We start from the raw sequence: 17,108 nt of genomic DNA, 5'->3' as shown, positions 1-17,108 counted from the left end.
CACCTGTTTTTAAGCAGCCTCGTAAAAACGAAGACGAACTAGATGACATCAAGATAGTCAAGTTGCAAATTCAAAGACATGATAAATTTAGTGCAAATAATTCCAAGCTTCCAAATTATATTCGGATACTAGTTTGCATAGTGCAGTTGGATTGGTCAAGTGAAAATAGGTTTTAAAAATAGTTGCAAACTATCAAGCTAACCGTTAAAAAAAAACATTTTAGACAGGTACAGAAAGAGCCTTCAGAACGGCACACTGGTTTTGCCAAGTCACACTGATATTGCAGTGATAAAATGTAGCATTGAGCTGAAAAAAACGCAAAGTCACTGCAATTGTCTTCTAGAATTTATTACTGTGCGTTTTCGCCAACTTTTCATTATATTCCCTACGGCGAAAATATCACTAACTGGATAAGGTGCAACACTCGATCCAGCTGGGTCACTCCACTTCCAGTCGTTCGCTTACCGTCACGAAGCTGACTCGTCACTCGGGCCATCGTAGCGTGACGGGAATGCTGCATCGTGACGACGGCCTTGTAACACTGTGTCACGCTGTATGTAGGGACATTCATGACCGTCTGTGTTTACTGAGCGTAGCATAGCTACAGACATCACATGGCGGTGGGCGCATTTTTCATCACATGTGGGCATTAAGCACCTGAAATTCCTAAGATGTCACGTTATTGTTTAACCCTCGCCCTGGCAGGGCATTTTTCATAACACGGCCTGGCAGGGGGGGGGTCGATGCGACCCCCCCCCTCGCGATTGGCTCCTATGGCACCTAGAAACACCAAATTTGGTAGGTAGGTGGGCCCCCTGGAGTTCTCGCCCCTGTGAAAATTTGGTTGCTCTAGGTCAATATTTAGGGGGGTTTTGGGGGGTATAAATGTAAAAATTTCGCTAAAAACAGGTCGAAAGTTTTTCGCTTATAACTTTTGATCTAATTGAGATAGAGAAAAAAGAAAAGCACCAGTGAACTCAGCACGTCAAGGCGCATCAAATGATATACTTTTTAGCTTGCTTAAGTGTACTTAAAGTTTTTCTTAAATTTTAAGTAAACTTAAATTAATAAATTAAGTTCAAGTTAACCAAATTGCATCATATCGCATATCATTCGATTCGGCTGATCACCAGGAACACAATCAGGCGCGGATACAAGGGGGGGGGGGCATGGGGGCCATGGCCCCCCTTGGCCGATTTTTTTTTCAAAAATAAAATAAAAAGTTAAAAAGTTAAAAAGCTGAAAAGGGGGCCTCCTGAAAATAAAGTGGCCGAAATCCGATGAGTTTTTTTAACCTACCCACTTAGTTATTTCTTAGAAAACTAGCTGAGAAGACTTCTTTGTTAGAAGATTGGTAAAGCTTTTCATAACTTGGAGGTCTCTTATACTCACAGAGATGACCACTTTTACAGGGCCTCCTAACATGCACAGAGGGCCTCCAAGCCTGCACAGATGTTGAGATGTTGCCTGAACAGCTAGATAAGCTCAATAGACGCAGTTTTTTTTTGGGGGGGGGGGGGCCCAACAAGTGGGAAGATGGGGCCTCCAACAGGTGGGATTATGGGGGGGGGGGCCTCCTGGTTTCTAATGGCCCCTCCCTTGGAGATTTTCTGGATTCGCCCCTGAACTTAATGGTACCATTTTTTTAAGCTCTAGCATCATTATGTGCCAAGTTATTGGCAAAAACGTCATTTGACCTCAGTTGACCTCATTTGACCTGACCCATGGATAAGTACACCAAACAAAGAAGCACCAAGTGACCTGCTGTTAATTACCGTGGTTTCAAAGCACAAAAGTGATAGAACGAAGCGGATATCTCCAGTATTTTCCGAATTTAGTATTTTCCCATAGGCTTAACATTACGACGTAATGACCTCTAACTGACCTCAGGTCAGTGACCTCCAAAAAGCCGGACTATATGTTATATAACTCGGTGAACTTAGCACATCCTGAAAGTTTGAAGGAAATCAGTCGAAAACTGTGAGTTGCAGAGGTGCAAAAAGAAAATTGAAATTTGACCATGACCTTGTACCGGTTTTTGACCTGGTGACCTGACCCAAGGTCACCCGGACCTGAAATTTTCAGGTCATATGTAAAAAGGTTGCCCCATAGGCTGTGCCAAATTTGGCGGCGCTGCGCGCCGCCGTTTTTACGCTATCTTTGAAAAACCTTAGGGGGGGGGGTCGCATCGACCCCCCCCCTGCCAGGGCGAGGGTTAAGGTTTTGGAAAAGGATATTGAAAAAAGGTAGGTAGAAATGAAGCTGTTTTGCAGAGCATAAGGCACATACATAAAATGGCTGTGTAGTGAACTAATGCACGGAGTGCAATATAACGCTTCTAAGAAGTTGAATACGATTGCTTGGCATTCATTGCAAAATGCGAAGTCGAACTTCAGACCACCAATACGGTTCCAACCTCCGTTCTTCCTCCTCCTCAAGGCCCTCAACCCTCAAATTCTGCCCAAAGTGCCATGGAGCATCAAATCACCCTCACCATGGGCCATGAACCTGATGCCCTCACGGTGACTGGCGAGACATGCATTGTCAATAAGAACGATAAGGTTATCATAGGTGTAATGTGCCACTATTGTGAGGGATCAGACGTCACTACGACTCACGACTCACGAGTATGTACATGACAGAAATGGGGAGATGTGATGGTAGGTATATGTACTCATATGTCGTTGAAATAGATAAGCTTGGCTAGTTCTAGCCGTCCTAAACGGACAATGTATAAGCGCTTAAATCTACATGCTAATTTTTTTTTTAATACGATCTCAGGAAGAAAAGATGCCTAAAAGACGTTTCCATTTGTGAGAAAGACTGACTAACTATGACAGTCCACAAATTGTAAGCTCTCGGTTTTGGTCAAATTACTCTCAGGGTTAGTACAAATGTGTCGTTTTAGTCTCTATAACGAACGAAATAACGACAGAAAATGGCTTAGCGCGGCGAGCGTTACTGCTCAAAACCTATAGGATAATTCACAGCTAGGAAAAAAAGAAACTGCAACTAACGAAGCAAACAACTGCACATTCAGCAAATGACTACAAGAAAGAAAAAGGTAAAACTATCATTTTTCAATATTTCAGTAATACATACCACCTTGTTCAATCAGCTAAGACCCTGTTGACGGTTGAAATTTGCATACCGAATCCTTCGCCAGCGCCTCACGCGGCCAAGGACGGAACGACCACTTCCTGACTTCACGCATCGGTGGCGCATTCCCCCGGTGTGCGCTGTGCGTCACTGCCCCCCCTCTCTCTCTCTCTCTAACCCCTCTCGCTGTCTCTCTGTCCTGATGTCCAACTCCTCTCTCCGTTGAAGTATATATTATATGTTTAATTTTAACCCACCCATGACTCGGCCGGGTATTTTCACGCGGCTGACTGAGCCCTACAAAGCCCTCCCCCCGCTCCTATCTCCAAAACTACTGGGCTGATCTTCAAAATTCAAACGGTGTCTGATGACATCACAGGGCAGGTCAAAGTAAAAATTATCGGCATTTTTGCTTGTTCGCAATTTAGCCTCTGGCCGCCGACAAGTCCGATCAGGCTCATTTTTGGTTTACTCACTCCTTGATATACGCCTTATATCCTGAGAGTGCCAAACTTGTAGTTAAAACTTTTCAGGTCAAGGCCAGGTCATCATAGGTCACGGATTTTTTTTAACATGTATCGGTCACGTGACACATGTTTTACGGCCCATTTCAGCGATATATTTCTAACACGGTGTCGTCTGCATCATTTTATGTAATTTTCAGTTGAATATAGCCTAAGGTCAGATCACTTTCAGTTACAAGGGATCACATTTTTCTAAATTGACATTTTTCAACAAATAAGGCATCTGTCAGATGCAGTTTGAGCTCAGGAACACGATGGAGCTATTCATTTGCTCTACATTATCAAAAAACGTACTGAAAGTATGATGTAAAAAAAAATGGTGAAATATGAACTACAAAGCGTATAACTGAGCTATTTTTGAATACGTTTGCCTAAAACTTCCTGGAGTAGATCATCGGTAGGTATGTGTTTAATCACATATATTCCGTTTTTTTTTCTAAAAACGAAAAAAATAGGAAAATGATTAAAGAAGTTGTATGTTACACTCTCAAAATTTGCAAACTCTTTAACCCACGCCGTGCTGGTGGCCTGTGCTTTCCTTGTCGTGCTGGAGGGCGGGGGGGTCCATGCCCCCTCTAATTCGGCTCCTGGGCCACGTAGCGACACGCGGTAAGTGGCAGTCAAAAGAGCGTCAAAAATAATGATGGGAAGACCCGAGTCATTTTTAAGGTCAGGTCAAATGTCAGGTCAACAGAGGCCACCAAAGGTCAAATTTAGTCCATTTTAATAATTTTGGAAACTCCCAACGGCGAACTCGGAAACCAATAGAGCTACCAATAGAGCTACAGCGCCGCGGAAAAGCGCATCCGATAGCCCATTGACAGACCTTTTTGAATATTGCTCTCAAATTTGACCTAAGGTCAACGGTTTAGCCTCCAGAGGGCAGAACATGCAAAAATAGCCGTTTTCACGAAAAAAATATTTTTCGGCAATAACTTTTAACTTAACCCTCGCCCTGGCAGGGGGGGGGGGGTCGATGCGACACCCCCTTAAGGTTTTTCGAAGATAGCGTAAAAACGGCGGCGCGCAGCGCCGCCAAATTTGGCACAGCTTATGAGGCAACCTTTTTACACATGACCTGTAAATTTCAGGTCCGGGTGACATTGGGTCAGGTCACCAGGTCAGAAAAACCGGTACAAAGTCATGGTCAAATTTCAATTTTCTTTTTGCACCCGTCCAACTCACAGTTTTGGACTGATTTCCTTCAAACTTTCAGGATGTGCTAAGTTCACCGAGTTGTATAACATATAGTTCGGGCTTTTTGAGGTCACTGACCTGAGGTCAGTTAGAGGTCATTACGTCGTAATATTAAGCCTATGGGAAAATACTAAATTCGGAAAATACTGGAGATATCCGCTTTGCTCTATCACTTTTGTGCTTTGAAACCACAGTACTTAACAGCAGGTCACTTGGTGCTTCTTTGTATGGTGTAATTATCCATGGGTCAGGTCAAATGAGGTCAACTGAGGTCAAATGACGTTTTTGCTAATAACTCGGCACATAATGACGCTAAAGCTTAAAAAATGGTATCATTGTGTTCCTGGTGATCAGCCGAATCGAATGATATGCGATATGATGCAATGTAGTTAACTTGAACTTAATTTATTAATTTAAGTTTACTTAAAATTTAAGAAAAACTTTAAGTACATTTAAGCAAGCTAAAAGGTATATCATTCGACGCGCCTTGAAGTGCTCAGTTCAATGGTGCTTTTCTTTTTGCTCTATCTTAATTAGATCAAAAGTTATAAGCGAAAAACTTTTGACCTGTTTTTAGCAAAAATTTTATATTTATACCCCCCAAAACCCCCCTAAATATTGACCTAGAGCAACCAAATTTGCACAGGGGCGAGAACTCCAGGGGCCCACCTACCTACCAAATTTGGTGTTTCTAGGTGCCATAGGAGCCAATCGCGAGGGGGGGGGGGGGTCGCATCGACCCCCCCCTGCCAGGCCGTGTTATGAAAAATGCCCTGCCAGGGCGAGGGTTAATTAATCCTCGCCCGCACATGGGTGGGGGGGGGGGACGGTTGCCACCCCCCCAGGTAGACTTTCTGCTCTGCACTCAACATTTTTGGAGCTAGAAGGCTGATTTTTCGTATAGCTGCTCCTCTATCCTTTCTTGATGTCCACTGAAAATTTCAAGTTTCTGTGATTTTTGGTTTCGGAGATATGACCTTGTTTTTCATGTCATGTCATGACCCAAATGGCCAATTCTCAACATCTTGCGTTTGCCATGGGCCTTGTGAGCTTTTGACACCCTGATTTCGGCCTTTTTTGCCAGTCTTACCTCCCACCTATCATGGAACATGTTTTTCGACGATGTACAGGGGTCAAGGTCAGGGTCAAGGTCAACCTAGGTCATCTAACATAATTGCGTTTTAGGCAAGCCGAATTTACTTTTTGTGAAGTTTTTTGACTGCATTTTTTGGTAAAAGCTTCTCAGATCATGATTTCATGTAATATGGAACCAAAAACAATCGGTGCACACATCAGTATACACACAGACACACACAGACATACAACCACATATAATTGACCTTGACCTAACTTGACCTGAAATGACCTCAGCAGCAAAATTCTGGTCGGGTAGTGTGACAAAGAGGTTCTAGCTGGCTTGGCACCAGAAAACGGCATCGTCATCGGTATTTGATAAGCAGCGCACTTGATATCCAACGGTGACCCAAAACAGCAACATTTTTTAGTTTGACCTGACCTGGAAGGTCAATGACTGAACTGAGAAGGTAAAACTGGGTATCATTAGATTCGTCTCTTCGCAAAGAATATTTTTGGTCTTTACCGCTAAGCTCTATCTCCAACAGGAACGAAATGGCGCGGGGGGGTTGCAACTACCCCCCCCCCATGTGCGTTCTAGGATGGGAAAATGGCATGTGCGGGCGAGGGTTAAAAGACACAACATTACTTTTGGCAGCATCGCGTTCCTCTTGTCGAGACGCGTCGATTGAACTATTTTTTGACATTGAAAGGTCATTTTCAAAATTTAATCTCAGGTCAAGGTCATGTTGCATATCAGTCGATCCGTATCGCCGAGTTGAAAACATTTGACGTGTTTTCACAGCTCTTACTCGTCTCTATAAAAAGTTATAGCTAAAAAGCTGCTGGTGACCGTTCATGACCTGAGATGACCTCAGGGGCACACAGATGGGTCAAAAGTGCATTTTTTTTCCGATTCAGTATGACATGTTTACCTACGAACCGGTGTCTGAGAGCGTTTTGAACGACATTCGTCCAAAAGAGGCGCATTTCAATTTTCTCCCATTGACTTATAATGGAGAGGTCGCAAAATTGGCTTGACCTTAGCTCTCAGATATACAAAAATTCGAGATTACCATTTATACATACTGTTACTCATATCAATCGCTGAAAGTTTCAAAGTGATTGTTCAGTCGGTGTAGCTATAGCGAGCCTTTGCACTTTTCCTGAGGTCACTTGACGTGACCTGGTGACCTGATCTTGAACGACCCGGGTCTGAAATTTTCACATGTGCGGAACTGATGCACGAACAGGGCGTAAAAGCACCCCCAGCATGGCGCGGGCTAAAATCCGAGATAACACTTAGATCTGCCCTTTGTATCTGAGTCGTCTCATGTAAAGAAATCGGGTCTATGTAAGCTCTTTCGACTTTCGAGCGATTTCCGTAGTTCAGTTTTGCATCAAAATCGGCCGACATGCACTCTGACGTCATTTCCAGCTACGAAATTTTCCTTTAGACACAAGGTACCAAATTCGTGCAGCCGAGGATACTGCTTATTTCGTGTTGATACATTCAGCGGCTTAGAAGGTATTGCAAAAAAAACCGGAAGGGGCTCCCCAGTCCCCAGTCATGCGCGGGTTAATTTTAAACTCATGAGCCTACCAAGCACCTATGCCAGACGTTCGCTGCAACCATGGCCTTTACCAACAATCAATGTATGATCCAATCCCCAATAAGACCTCTTCCATTTCCCACTGTACCGAAATGCAACCGCTCCAGTTCCCCTCAAAGAAGCCCATTCTAAAGGATTATGTGAAGAAATGTTCAGTTTAGACATGCTTCGGGTTCAAAAAGCATAAACTAGCGGGTCTATGTGAAAATATCGCAAAACGGAAATCGACTAAGCAATTTTTACCTCGCACTTTTTATAAGAATTAGTTTCATGCGTCAATGCTTGATGAATAAATGATTAGAAACCAACGCTGCCCAGTAATGCATAGCCCCCAATCAGCACAACTATCTCGCTGCTGCATTTAGGCAGTAAATACGCTCCCACCATAACTATTGCCACAGTGCCTGGAGACGCAATGCCGCTGTGCCAGCGCCAATGAAAGTAGCAGTCCTCCCACATACCCGTGAGAAGCTTCCTTGCTTTCATTTATGAAGTACCTGCCGCAGGAAAAGACACTGCAATATGGCGACGGACATATTTTCGCTGTCGTTGAAAAGCGTCTATAGTGTAGCGAGACATATTTTGATGATTTTTTTTTTCAGGCGTTTGGAAATGGATGAAAACTGAATTAATTAATGTGAAAAACGTACCTGGTTTGCAATATTGCCATGAAGAATGAACTTGGATAAATTTGAAGATCGATGGTGATTGAATGTTGATAAATTGGTGGTAAATGTTTCTATATCGAAAGCCGCTTTTGAATAATTCAATGTTCATTATACTTGTCACCTGAGAGCTGACATCTACAAAGAAATCTTTCAATTGGCATATGTTACGCAAACATCGCTTGAGACACGTTCTAAATTGGTGTTAAGTACGCTAACGGACTGCAGTCCTGAGTATGGTGATTTGTTTCTGAAGCTTGTCATTTGTCAACTATAGACGTCAGTTAAAACATAGCTTTTTTGCTAATGTGTTCACACACGATTACAAGCGTTCATGCTACCACAATTACAACTCTTACTCACTCTGTCTCTGAGCGGTGTGTTTAAGGCGTTTCTGCGGTGGCACTCCCCCTCATCAACTGACTTAGGCTACTGCCACTCCCAGAAAGTACCTAACGCTCGTACGAGGGCATTGCAAGGCCTCCGCTCAGTGTCAATAATGACGAATGGGCCCGGTTTCTAGTCAGCCCTCGCCGAGAGCGATGCAGTCGGTGTGTCTGTACTCATGTCAGTGTGTATGTCTGTCTGTCTGTGTACCCGCTGACGACCCACTAAAGCCCCAGCGTGAGATTTGTCCATGCCACACTCGCCTTCACTTTTACCGGAGGCCAGTGCCGAGGCAATTACTCGAGCCAATTGCTGGATGTCCGCGAAAGAAACCGCTGCAGTGCATATAACTATAGGCGGTGCTGGTGAGATCCCTTCAGTCTCGGCTCGAACTCGGGGGGTGAACAGTGGGGTGAGGGCGAGAGTGGTTTGAGGACGAGTCAAGGACGGTTTCAGGAGCTTCATCATCACACAGGATATCTCTTGAAACAGGTAACTGGTGGTGTGGCGGTGTTTTATTTTGTGACAGAGTTGAGCTTTGTGCAGTGTTGGTGGTGGTAGCGCACGATGACTTGACCGGAGTGTTTGGAACGAGAAGTGCCACGATCAGCTCCAAGCGTGAGTAGATGCGATGACAGGGCAAACTGAAAAGTTGTACTCTTACTCTCATGGCAATGAGAGTAAAGCCATGGGTAAAGCCAAGCCAATAGCAAATAACAACCACAATTATTTATCATATGTACAAAATGTTGCACAGTTCTACCTGTGAATAAAATTTGTAATCACTTATAAGTTTTTGAATTTAGCTATAAAGCATTGTTGTTTATGCATTCAATTTTCGTGAACTGTTTTCGTGAGAACTGTACATGTAATCAATAGTTGCCCGGTGAGTCAGCGACGATTATTTTCGCTGCAAATTCTCCACTATAGCTTACAGTTTCAGGAAAATTTTGTCAATACATTGGGTAAATTTGCCATACACTTTATACCGGCAAGTGCTATCGTAAATAAATCAGCGAAACGATTTTAGAATAGATGCTCAGGGATAGCCGTAAGGCAGACATAGGGTCTGGGAGGACCATATCAACGCAGTTGACTCTGCTGCAATTCTGGCTTTATCCCCCCCTCCCGCCAAAAGGGTGGTGTTCCTGACGTTTTTTTTTCGCGATTGCACATAACTTATTCGAAGAGCTAAGATTTAGTATAACTGATTTTTGATTCGCGCAAAATTTTGTTTTGAACCAGCGATAGTCTCAGGGCAGGGCATGGATGCTAGCACTTGGCAGCACAAGTGAGCACTGAGCATGAACATGAACAGGGTCCCAATTTAGAAGTGCTTTTATTGCCAGGAAGCAGTTTCAAAATGACGGAGCTTTGAGGAAGCATAAGGCTCTAGAATCTCCACATATTGTGTGTTTTGGAATTTCATCAGTCACTTGAAGGCAGATGGGCCTCTTAGCGACTTCGACATCACTACATGCAATCCTATCTCAAGTTTAGAATTACTGGTTTCGGCATATCCTTTACACGATCCCATGTTCACCTTTTTTATTTTGGACTTGCGTGGCTTGAAGCTCAATTTGATTTTTCGGTAACGCTCTTTTGCCAATAATGCCCAATCGTATGAGCTAGCGAGGCGAGGATGATCACCTGAAAACAATGATCTCCGGGAAACCTGTCACATCTACTGATATAGGACCTGAACTCACTAGCCAACTATCCGATTTGATATACCTCAGATTCTGATATAACTGAATTGAAATATCGCTGTTTCAATATTTACGTATTGTATAGATGCGGTAAGTCTCTGAATAATAACCTATCGTGTTTACCTATAAGGTCATTCTCTTTTTTTTACAGACACGATGAAGCTGACTGCCGTTCTCGTGCTGTCCCTGGCCGCTGCGGCGTGTGCCGACACCTCCTATCAGAACTTCCAGACCTACACTGACCATGCCAACCAGGCCAGCTCAAACTATTACGACCACCGACCTGCCAGGCGGAGCAGCAAAGGAGTCATCGGGTGAGAAAAACACCGGGACAGTGTAACAGAGCAAGAGTTTACAATCATTTATCACTTAGTTTGGACTACTCAGAGAAGGACAAACGTTTTTAGAAATAAGGAGAAAGCATTGCTTTATAAGTAAGTTTGCAGTTTGAACGAAGGAAATTTTAAATCCGGTTTATTGCTATACAGTCGGAAACTTATTCAAAGAGCTAGCCAACTGTGGTGTGTTTCAAGCAAATGACGCGTGGCTTGTCTATTTTCGCTTCAGACTCATCCAGCGACTGTTTAATCCGATCCGGCGCCAGGACTTGAGCGGAGGTATGTATGGGTGCTGACTGGTGTGTTTCTGTACAACAGTAGCCCTCATTCAAGTACTGCAACTTTTCAATCTCCAGAACATTTCTTGTGTTGGCGAAGACAAGTAAATGCATTTTTTCATTTGATAAAGGCAATAACGCCATAGTCTTTCAGCGTTGCAGTTATCAACCCTAATTAACTGTATACGATCAACCAAGATCATTATTGAATAATTAATTCAAACTACTCAGCAGTAGCTATCTCAGTATCTGATACAACTCTACGTGTGGCGATCTGCGTGACCTGACCACACTTCTGACACTCTGGCCTTCTCTCCAACAGCAAGCAGCGCTCTTCCTTTGGTGGGCGCCGCCCTCCTGGTCGGCGCGGCTGTGATTGGCGTCTCCTTCTACGCATCAGTCTACAATAACTCGGGCCGTGGCCTGGACACGGACGAGTGGGAGGTGGACCACTCAGTCTGGATGAGCCAGCTCCAGAAGGACTTTGAGGATTCGTGGTCCCAAGAGTGATCGCGTTGTGAAATAGAAGTTGTAAGTGACCGGAAATCAACAATTGATAAGTGGTTGAAGGTATGCGGAAGTTGATATTTTGCGCCGTTACTGTTGACTTACTGCTGGGTTTAGACTGTTGTTACTGTTGGTTTTTGTTATGCGGCTGCCCAGTCTTTGTTGATGTTGTGTTGTGATTAAGGTACTCAGAGGAACATTGCGACAATCGTTATAGCTGTATATTCGTCCCGCCCCTGTGTGTGCGTATTTCCTGCTAGCTTCATACCAACAATCATTTGCCACTACCTCATTTAGCTGTTCTCGCTATCTGCAACTGAAAATGATTCACACAAAAACCTGGCTGTCCACATTTTATAAATGTGTGTTTCTAAAATATGTCCTATTCTGTGCAAGGCACAAGATATACATAGTTGCAACCTGCTACATTTTGTCATCATTTGATGCGTTGAATAGCTCAATTTACAGATATAATGCTACATTGCAATTGATATTAATCAAAAATGACTCCTACTATTATAGATTTCTTTTTTACGAGATAATTGACCAAACTGCTTTACACACATTAACAGGTTTTAAAACATTTCTTTTCAACTGTTTCCTATCTAGATTATGCTTATCAGAAAGTTCCTCCACTCATTTTGTTTGAAGTACCTGAAACCGACAACTTGTTTTTTAAACGTGAAATTCAAAGTTTGATCAAAAGTCTTGGATTCTTATATTTAAGAAAGCAAACGTATTCCCGCATTGTAACAATGTCAGTGCTTACTAACACTTTTGCCCTTTAGCTTGTGCTTCATATTTATTAACCCGCGCCCTGATGGGGGGGGCCATTTTGGCCCCCCCTGTGGTTTTTCTTAAATAGCGAGAAAACGGCGGCGCGCAGCGCCGCCAAATTTTGGGTACCTTACCGGGCATCAATTTGACACCTTCACACAAAATTTCAAGTCACAGGTCACCTCAGGTCAGGAGTTATTGAGGTCAAACTGAGGTCATGTTCGAGCAAAAATGTGCAAAAAACATGACATCTTGAAACGCTCACCAATTCTACAGTTAACAAGCAATTTTAAAGTTCTTTATGTGGTTGTGTAGAGAAAAGACGGCGCTACAAAACTGCTATCTCGGATTTTCGAAATTTTGGGATTTTGACCCCCCAAAATCAAAAAAATTGATTTTTTTAGAAAAACTCAAAAAATTTCCAAAAAATTTTCGAATTTCGAAAAAACCGGAATATATGTGATAGTCCCTGCGCTCTTCGATATACATACCAAATTTTAGATCGATACCTCTTTTTTTGGCCAAGTTATAGCGAAAAAACTGTTAAAAATTGATGACGTCAAATTTTTGAACTCAATTTTTAGCAATTCTAGACCTCGTAGCGCAAAACGGAGACCACCATTGAACTCCCCGTGACGAGCTGCATCGAATCGATACCCATTTTATGCAAAAATATCAACTTTGAAATTTGACCTAATTTGACCTGACCTTGACCTGACCTTGACCTGACCTTGACCAAAACGTGACCTAAGCTGGCCCTAAAGTCTGTCTGACCCACATAATCGCATTTGTCATGTAAAATGGACCATAAAACATGTATCACACGACACTTTCATATTGTGACCCCCTCAGTGACCTGACCTCTGTGACCTGACCTGGTATCAGTGACCTCAAATAGCAAAATATGTGTTTGAAGAACATTTCTCCATCGATGATTTTCAATGAAATGCATTTTACTCGATTTTACAACGCATTTCTTGAAATGCCTGTAAACGGTGAAAATTCGACCTTTGACCTGACCTGTGACGTCATCGGTTTGACCGAGGTCAATGAAATTGGGTCACAAGGTAGTTCCCCGCTGGGACTATCCAACACCGTTTACCGCTTGTCGCTATGTTGCGTGGTTCTCGAGATCTGAGGGGGGGGGGCCAAAATGGCCCCCCCCCCCATCAGACCGCGTTGCTCGGCAGACCCCATCTGGGCGCGGGTTAAATGTATCTCTCGCTGCCACGATTGCATTCTCTCTACTTCGCTAAAATGTATACAGCTTTTTCATGCGGGAACATAATTGCAAATGTAACTCAAGTTTCTTGTGAATACTGACACTACTAAATTAGTTGATTTGTAACGTGTGTTGCGCTGCCTATTCGAAGGAAACCGACGCTTGCCATGCCTGTAGTCTTTGCGAATTCATCCTTTTGTGGTGCCTTTTTGTCTTGTTTAGTCCATGTCTACGCAGCACTTACCAATGACACTGCTATTTTTAAGAACTCATGGAGCCATCTCTTTGCTTACATCTACTTCTAATATACCATAACCCGTCTATGCATCAAACGCTCTAGCCTAAACATAATTCAAAACATTTGACCTGGCCTACAATTTTTTTTTTGCCTAAGCTTTCTCCTAATGCTTCAGACTCCTGATTCCCAACAAGTGACCTAACTCCAACGCTCAGCACACAAACTGTCCAGGGTTACGCTTGTTTTTTGTTGTGCTCAGTTGTTCTTGTTTCCAGATGTGTATTGCAATGCTCAACTAAATACCAGACTTGTTCATGAATACAATGTCTGTTGAACAGCTTGTATAATGCATAACCGTTCCTACTTTACGCCCCTCTGAAACCGATGTCTTTGTCAAATAAACCGAATTGCGGACCTGTTAAAATGTGTCTACTGTTTACATGTGATTAGGTGTAATGGCATATAAACACAAACTCGTGCAGTCAGTATGTTCAAAAACTGCATCTCGACACATACACAACACTAATAAATGACATTGACCATAAAAACGTCGTTGTTGTGGTTGAACACAAACCATCTTGAACATTATCACCGCCGCGCTGGTCGGGACCGAGGGGGGCTGCGTTAGACCCAGTGGAGTCGATTCGCCAGCTATTGCAGTACCTATGGTAGCGTTCGATCTTTTTTTTTTTTTTCAAATTGACCGTGTTTATTCAACAGTTCATCAGTGTGATGATCACAATTCACATGTCACGGACAGATAACCAATGGCTCTCATTGCCAATACAGGTAGAAGGTATAGTAGACCTCTCATACTGTCCCACAATCGGTGCCTTCCTCGAAGACCCGTGCCCGGTTCGGGAAGGTCAGTGACGCGAACACTCGCTGATGCTGACCAGAAACTTTTTTTTTGCGCCATGATTCCAGTCATATCTTTTTCTTATTTGTTTTACACGTGACCGCAACAACACGAAATACGCGGAACGCAAAAACAAGAGCAGCTCACAATGAAAACGAAATAGCAGTGAATGGAACATAATGACAAAAAAGAGCGTTTGAAAGTAGAGGTAAAGCGGAAGGACCGAACAGGCGGGTCCCCGGCGGCAGCGGCGGCAGCTGCAGCGGCCGATCACCCGCCAGCGCCAGCGGCAGCGGCAGCGACAGCCGGGCGGGCGCCGCGCTCACCCCTCAATATCGGACTAGTTAATGGCCGTCTCCAGACCGGCGCGTGGGCCAGCCGGCGCACGCCCCCGCAGCCAGCCCGCCGCCAGCATCATCTTGGGGAACGCTGAAAGATAGAGGACTGGATTCTGGGGATGATAGGATAGGAAGCTAAGGATCACACGCACTAAACTCAGAAGCATACCATGTACAGCAATGCGCTGCTTTTGTGAATGTTGTGACGATGTGTGGATTGATACATGAATGAGTTTTGGATTGATGATTTTAAGTTTTTGAATGACTGTAAGTAAGTTCTCTAAGTCGTTCTCTGGTTTAATGTAGTTTCCGGCTGAATGTCGCACACTTGTTTGACTTTGTCCCATTTCTTTTCGAATGTGTGTAAGAGATTCGACTGCTTAGTCTGCCTAGCCATGCATAACTCGGCTTCGGCTTCCCTTTTAAGTTTATTTTTGAGAGATACTATGTTAGGAACTATTTCATTGTATCTAGCTTCATAAATAACTATGTTCGCTAATGCTACTATAACTATTTCTATGTCGTCTAAATGTTCAAAGAAAAACCACGATTTCGGGCTTTCTAGATTGATCGCTAATGATCTCCCAAATGCTATTTTTATAGATGTTATATATGATTGTACTATTGGACATGCCCAGTACATATGTAATATTGTTTCACATTCCTGCTTGCAGAATGTGCAAGAATCGTCATCTTTAATGGATATTATCTTTAAGTATCTATTTGTTGTGATAATACGGTTGATGAGCTTGTAATGGAACATTTTTAATCGAGTCGATTGTGTTACTTTTGAAAGCTTAATGAAACTCTGTTGAGCAAAGTATCCTACATCACGCATCCACTTATCCCTGGCACGATTATGGGTTATTTCGCGTTTTCTGCTTTTTACGTACGTGTGATATGCTAAGCGAGGGAAATTCGGATGATTTAATATCAGATTCATTTTGGAGGGTATTACGGGACGTTCGATACTGACAGGTAGTTCGTAGCTTGGTATGTTTGGTAAGCTTCTTATTAAACTTGAGTAGCAAAGAAATGTCATTTTTATGTTGTATCTGTTCTCTAGCATATCCTTTGTGTACCACTTTCTATTCTCCTCGTCAAAAAGGTCTACGATAAATCGAATTCCTTTACGATCCCAGTCCTTGATGATGGAGCCTTTAAATTTTGCGTAGTCTGAGTACCAAAGACTTTCGGTTAGTAATGAAGGCGTGTCTGGCTTGGAAAGAGAGTTATAAGTGATAAATGTCTGAAGTACGTCCTTCCAGAATGGATTTTGTATTCTATTCGCTACTTTTGTTAGTTTTTTAGCACCGTATAGTGGAATATCTCTGGCGTTTGGTAAGCTACATTCTAACATTTGTGTCCACGGAGCATTTGAAGTGTTTAATCTTTTTAGCCACGTCAGTTTCATACTGTTTGCAAAGGCATTGATATCTAGCATCCGTAGTCCTCCACTTTCGTAGTCTTGTATTGTTTTAGCTCTTTTGATGGGATCCCGTTGGCCACCCCAAAGAAACGAGAAAAATAGACGTTCAATCTTTTTTAGTTCTTGTTGGGTGGGATTTGGTAAAGCTATTAATAGATGCACTATCTTAGATATCAATAGTGATTTAATAACAGTTATTTTTCCTATTGGGGTTAGATATCTCCTTTTCCATTGAGCTATTTCCCTCTCAATGTTTGCTACTTTTGGTTCTAGATTTATTTGAGTAATGTTTTTGTTATTGTTTATGAATGTTACACCTAGCACCTTCATACGGTCTACCCAGTTGACGCCGTGATCCTCCATATTCTGCCGTTTAGGTTCGCCAATGGAAAGACATGACGTTTTTTCTACATTTAGCTTTAGGCCGGATATATTCGAGAAATCTTTCAATTCCCGCAATGCACCCTGCAAGCAATCAACGGAGTTTTTTAGGAAAAGTAAAGTATCGTCGGCATATTGAGATATACGAACTTCGATGCTGTTTGTAAGTTTGATACCTGTAAATTTGTTGGAAGATTTTATTTGATTTGCAAGCGGGTTAACAGCAAGATTAAAGAGGTATCCGGAAACCGGGTCACCTTGTCGTATCCCGCATTTTAGATGTATCTTATCTCCAAGATGACCATTTAATATTACTCTAGAAAAGTTTTCCGGGTTAAGATACAACGTTTTAATGATCTTCTGCAAGTAAGGTCCGAAATTGTATTGCCCTAAAACCTTTGACAAATATTCCCATGATAGGGAATCGAAGGCTGCCTCGAAATCTGCTGACATTATTAAACCGGAATCTTTGT

General features: G+C 42.9%; 1 protein-coding gene across 1 annotated transcript; it reads left to right on the top strand.

Moving 5' to 3' along the window:
* Positions 1-8,923: 8,923 nt before the first annotated feature.
* Positions 8,924-12,194, top strand: LOC122372960. The gene is made up of 4 exons (XM_043350648.1): positions 8,924-9,051; positions 10,420-10,582; positions 10,836-10,885; positions 11,207-12,194. Exons 2-4 carry the CDS (start codon positions 10,425-10,427, stop codon positions 11,392-11,394), a joined length of 396 nt encoding a protein of 131 aa, XP_043206583.1. The 5' UTR covers positions 8,924-9,051; positions 10,420-10,424; the 3' UTR covers positions 11,395-12,194.
* The last annotated feature ends 4,914 nt before the right edge of the window (positions 12,195-17,108 follow it).

The sequence above is a fragment of the Amphibalanus amphitrite genome, unplaced genomic scaffold, assembly GCF_019059575.1.
Source record: "Amphibalanus amphitrite isolate SeventyFive unplaced genomic scaffold, NRLGWU_Aamphi_draft 001424F_arrow, whole genome shotgun sequence".
Classification (NCBI taxonomy): Eukaryota; Metazoa; Arthropoda; class Thecostraca; order Balanomorpha; family Balanidae; genus Amphibalanus; species Amphibalanus amphitrite.
Note: the sequence above shows the minus strand (reverse complement) of the source record. Positions and strands in the feature narration are given on the sequence as shown.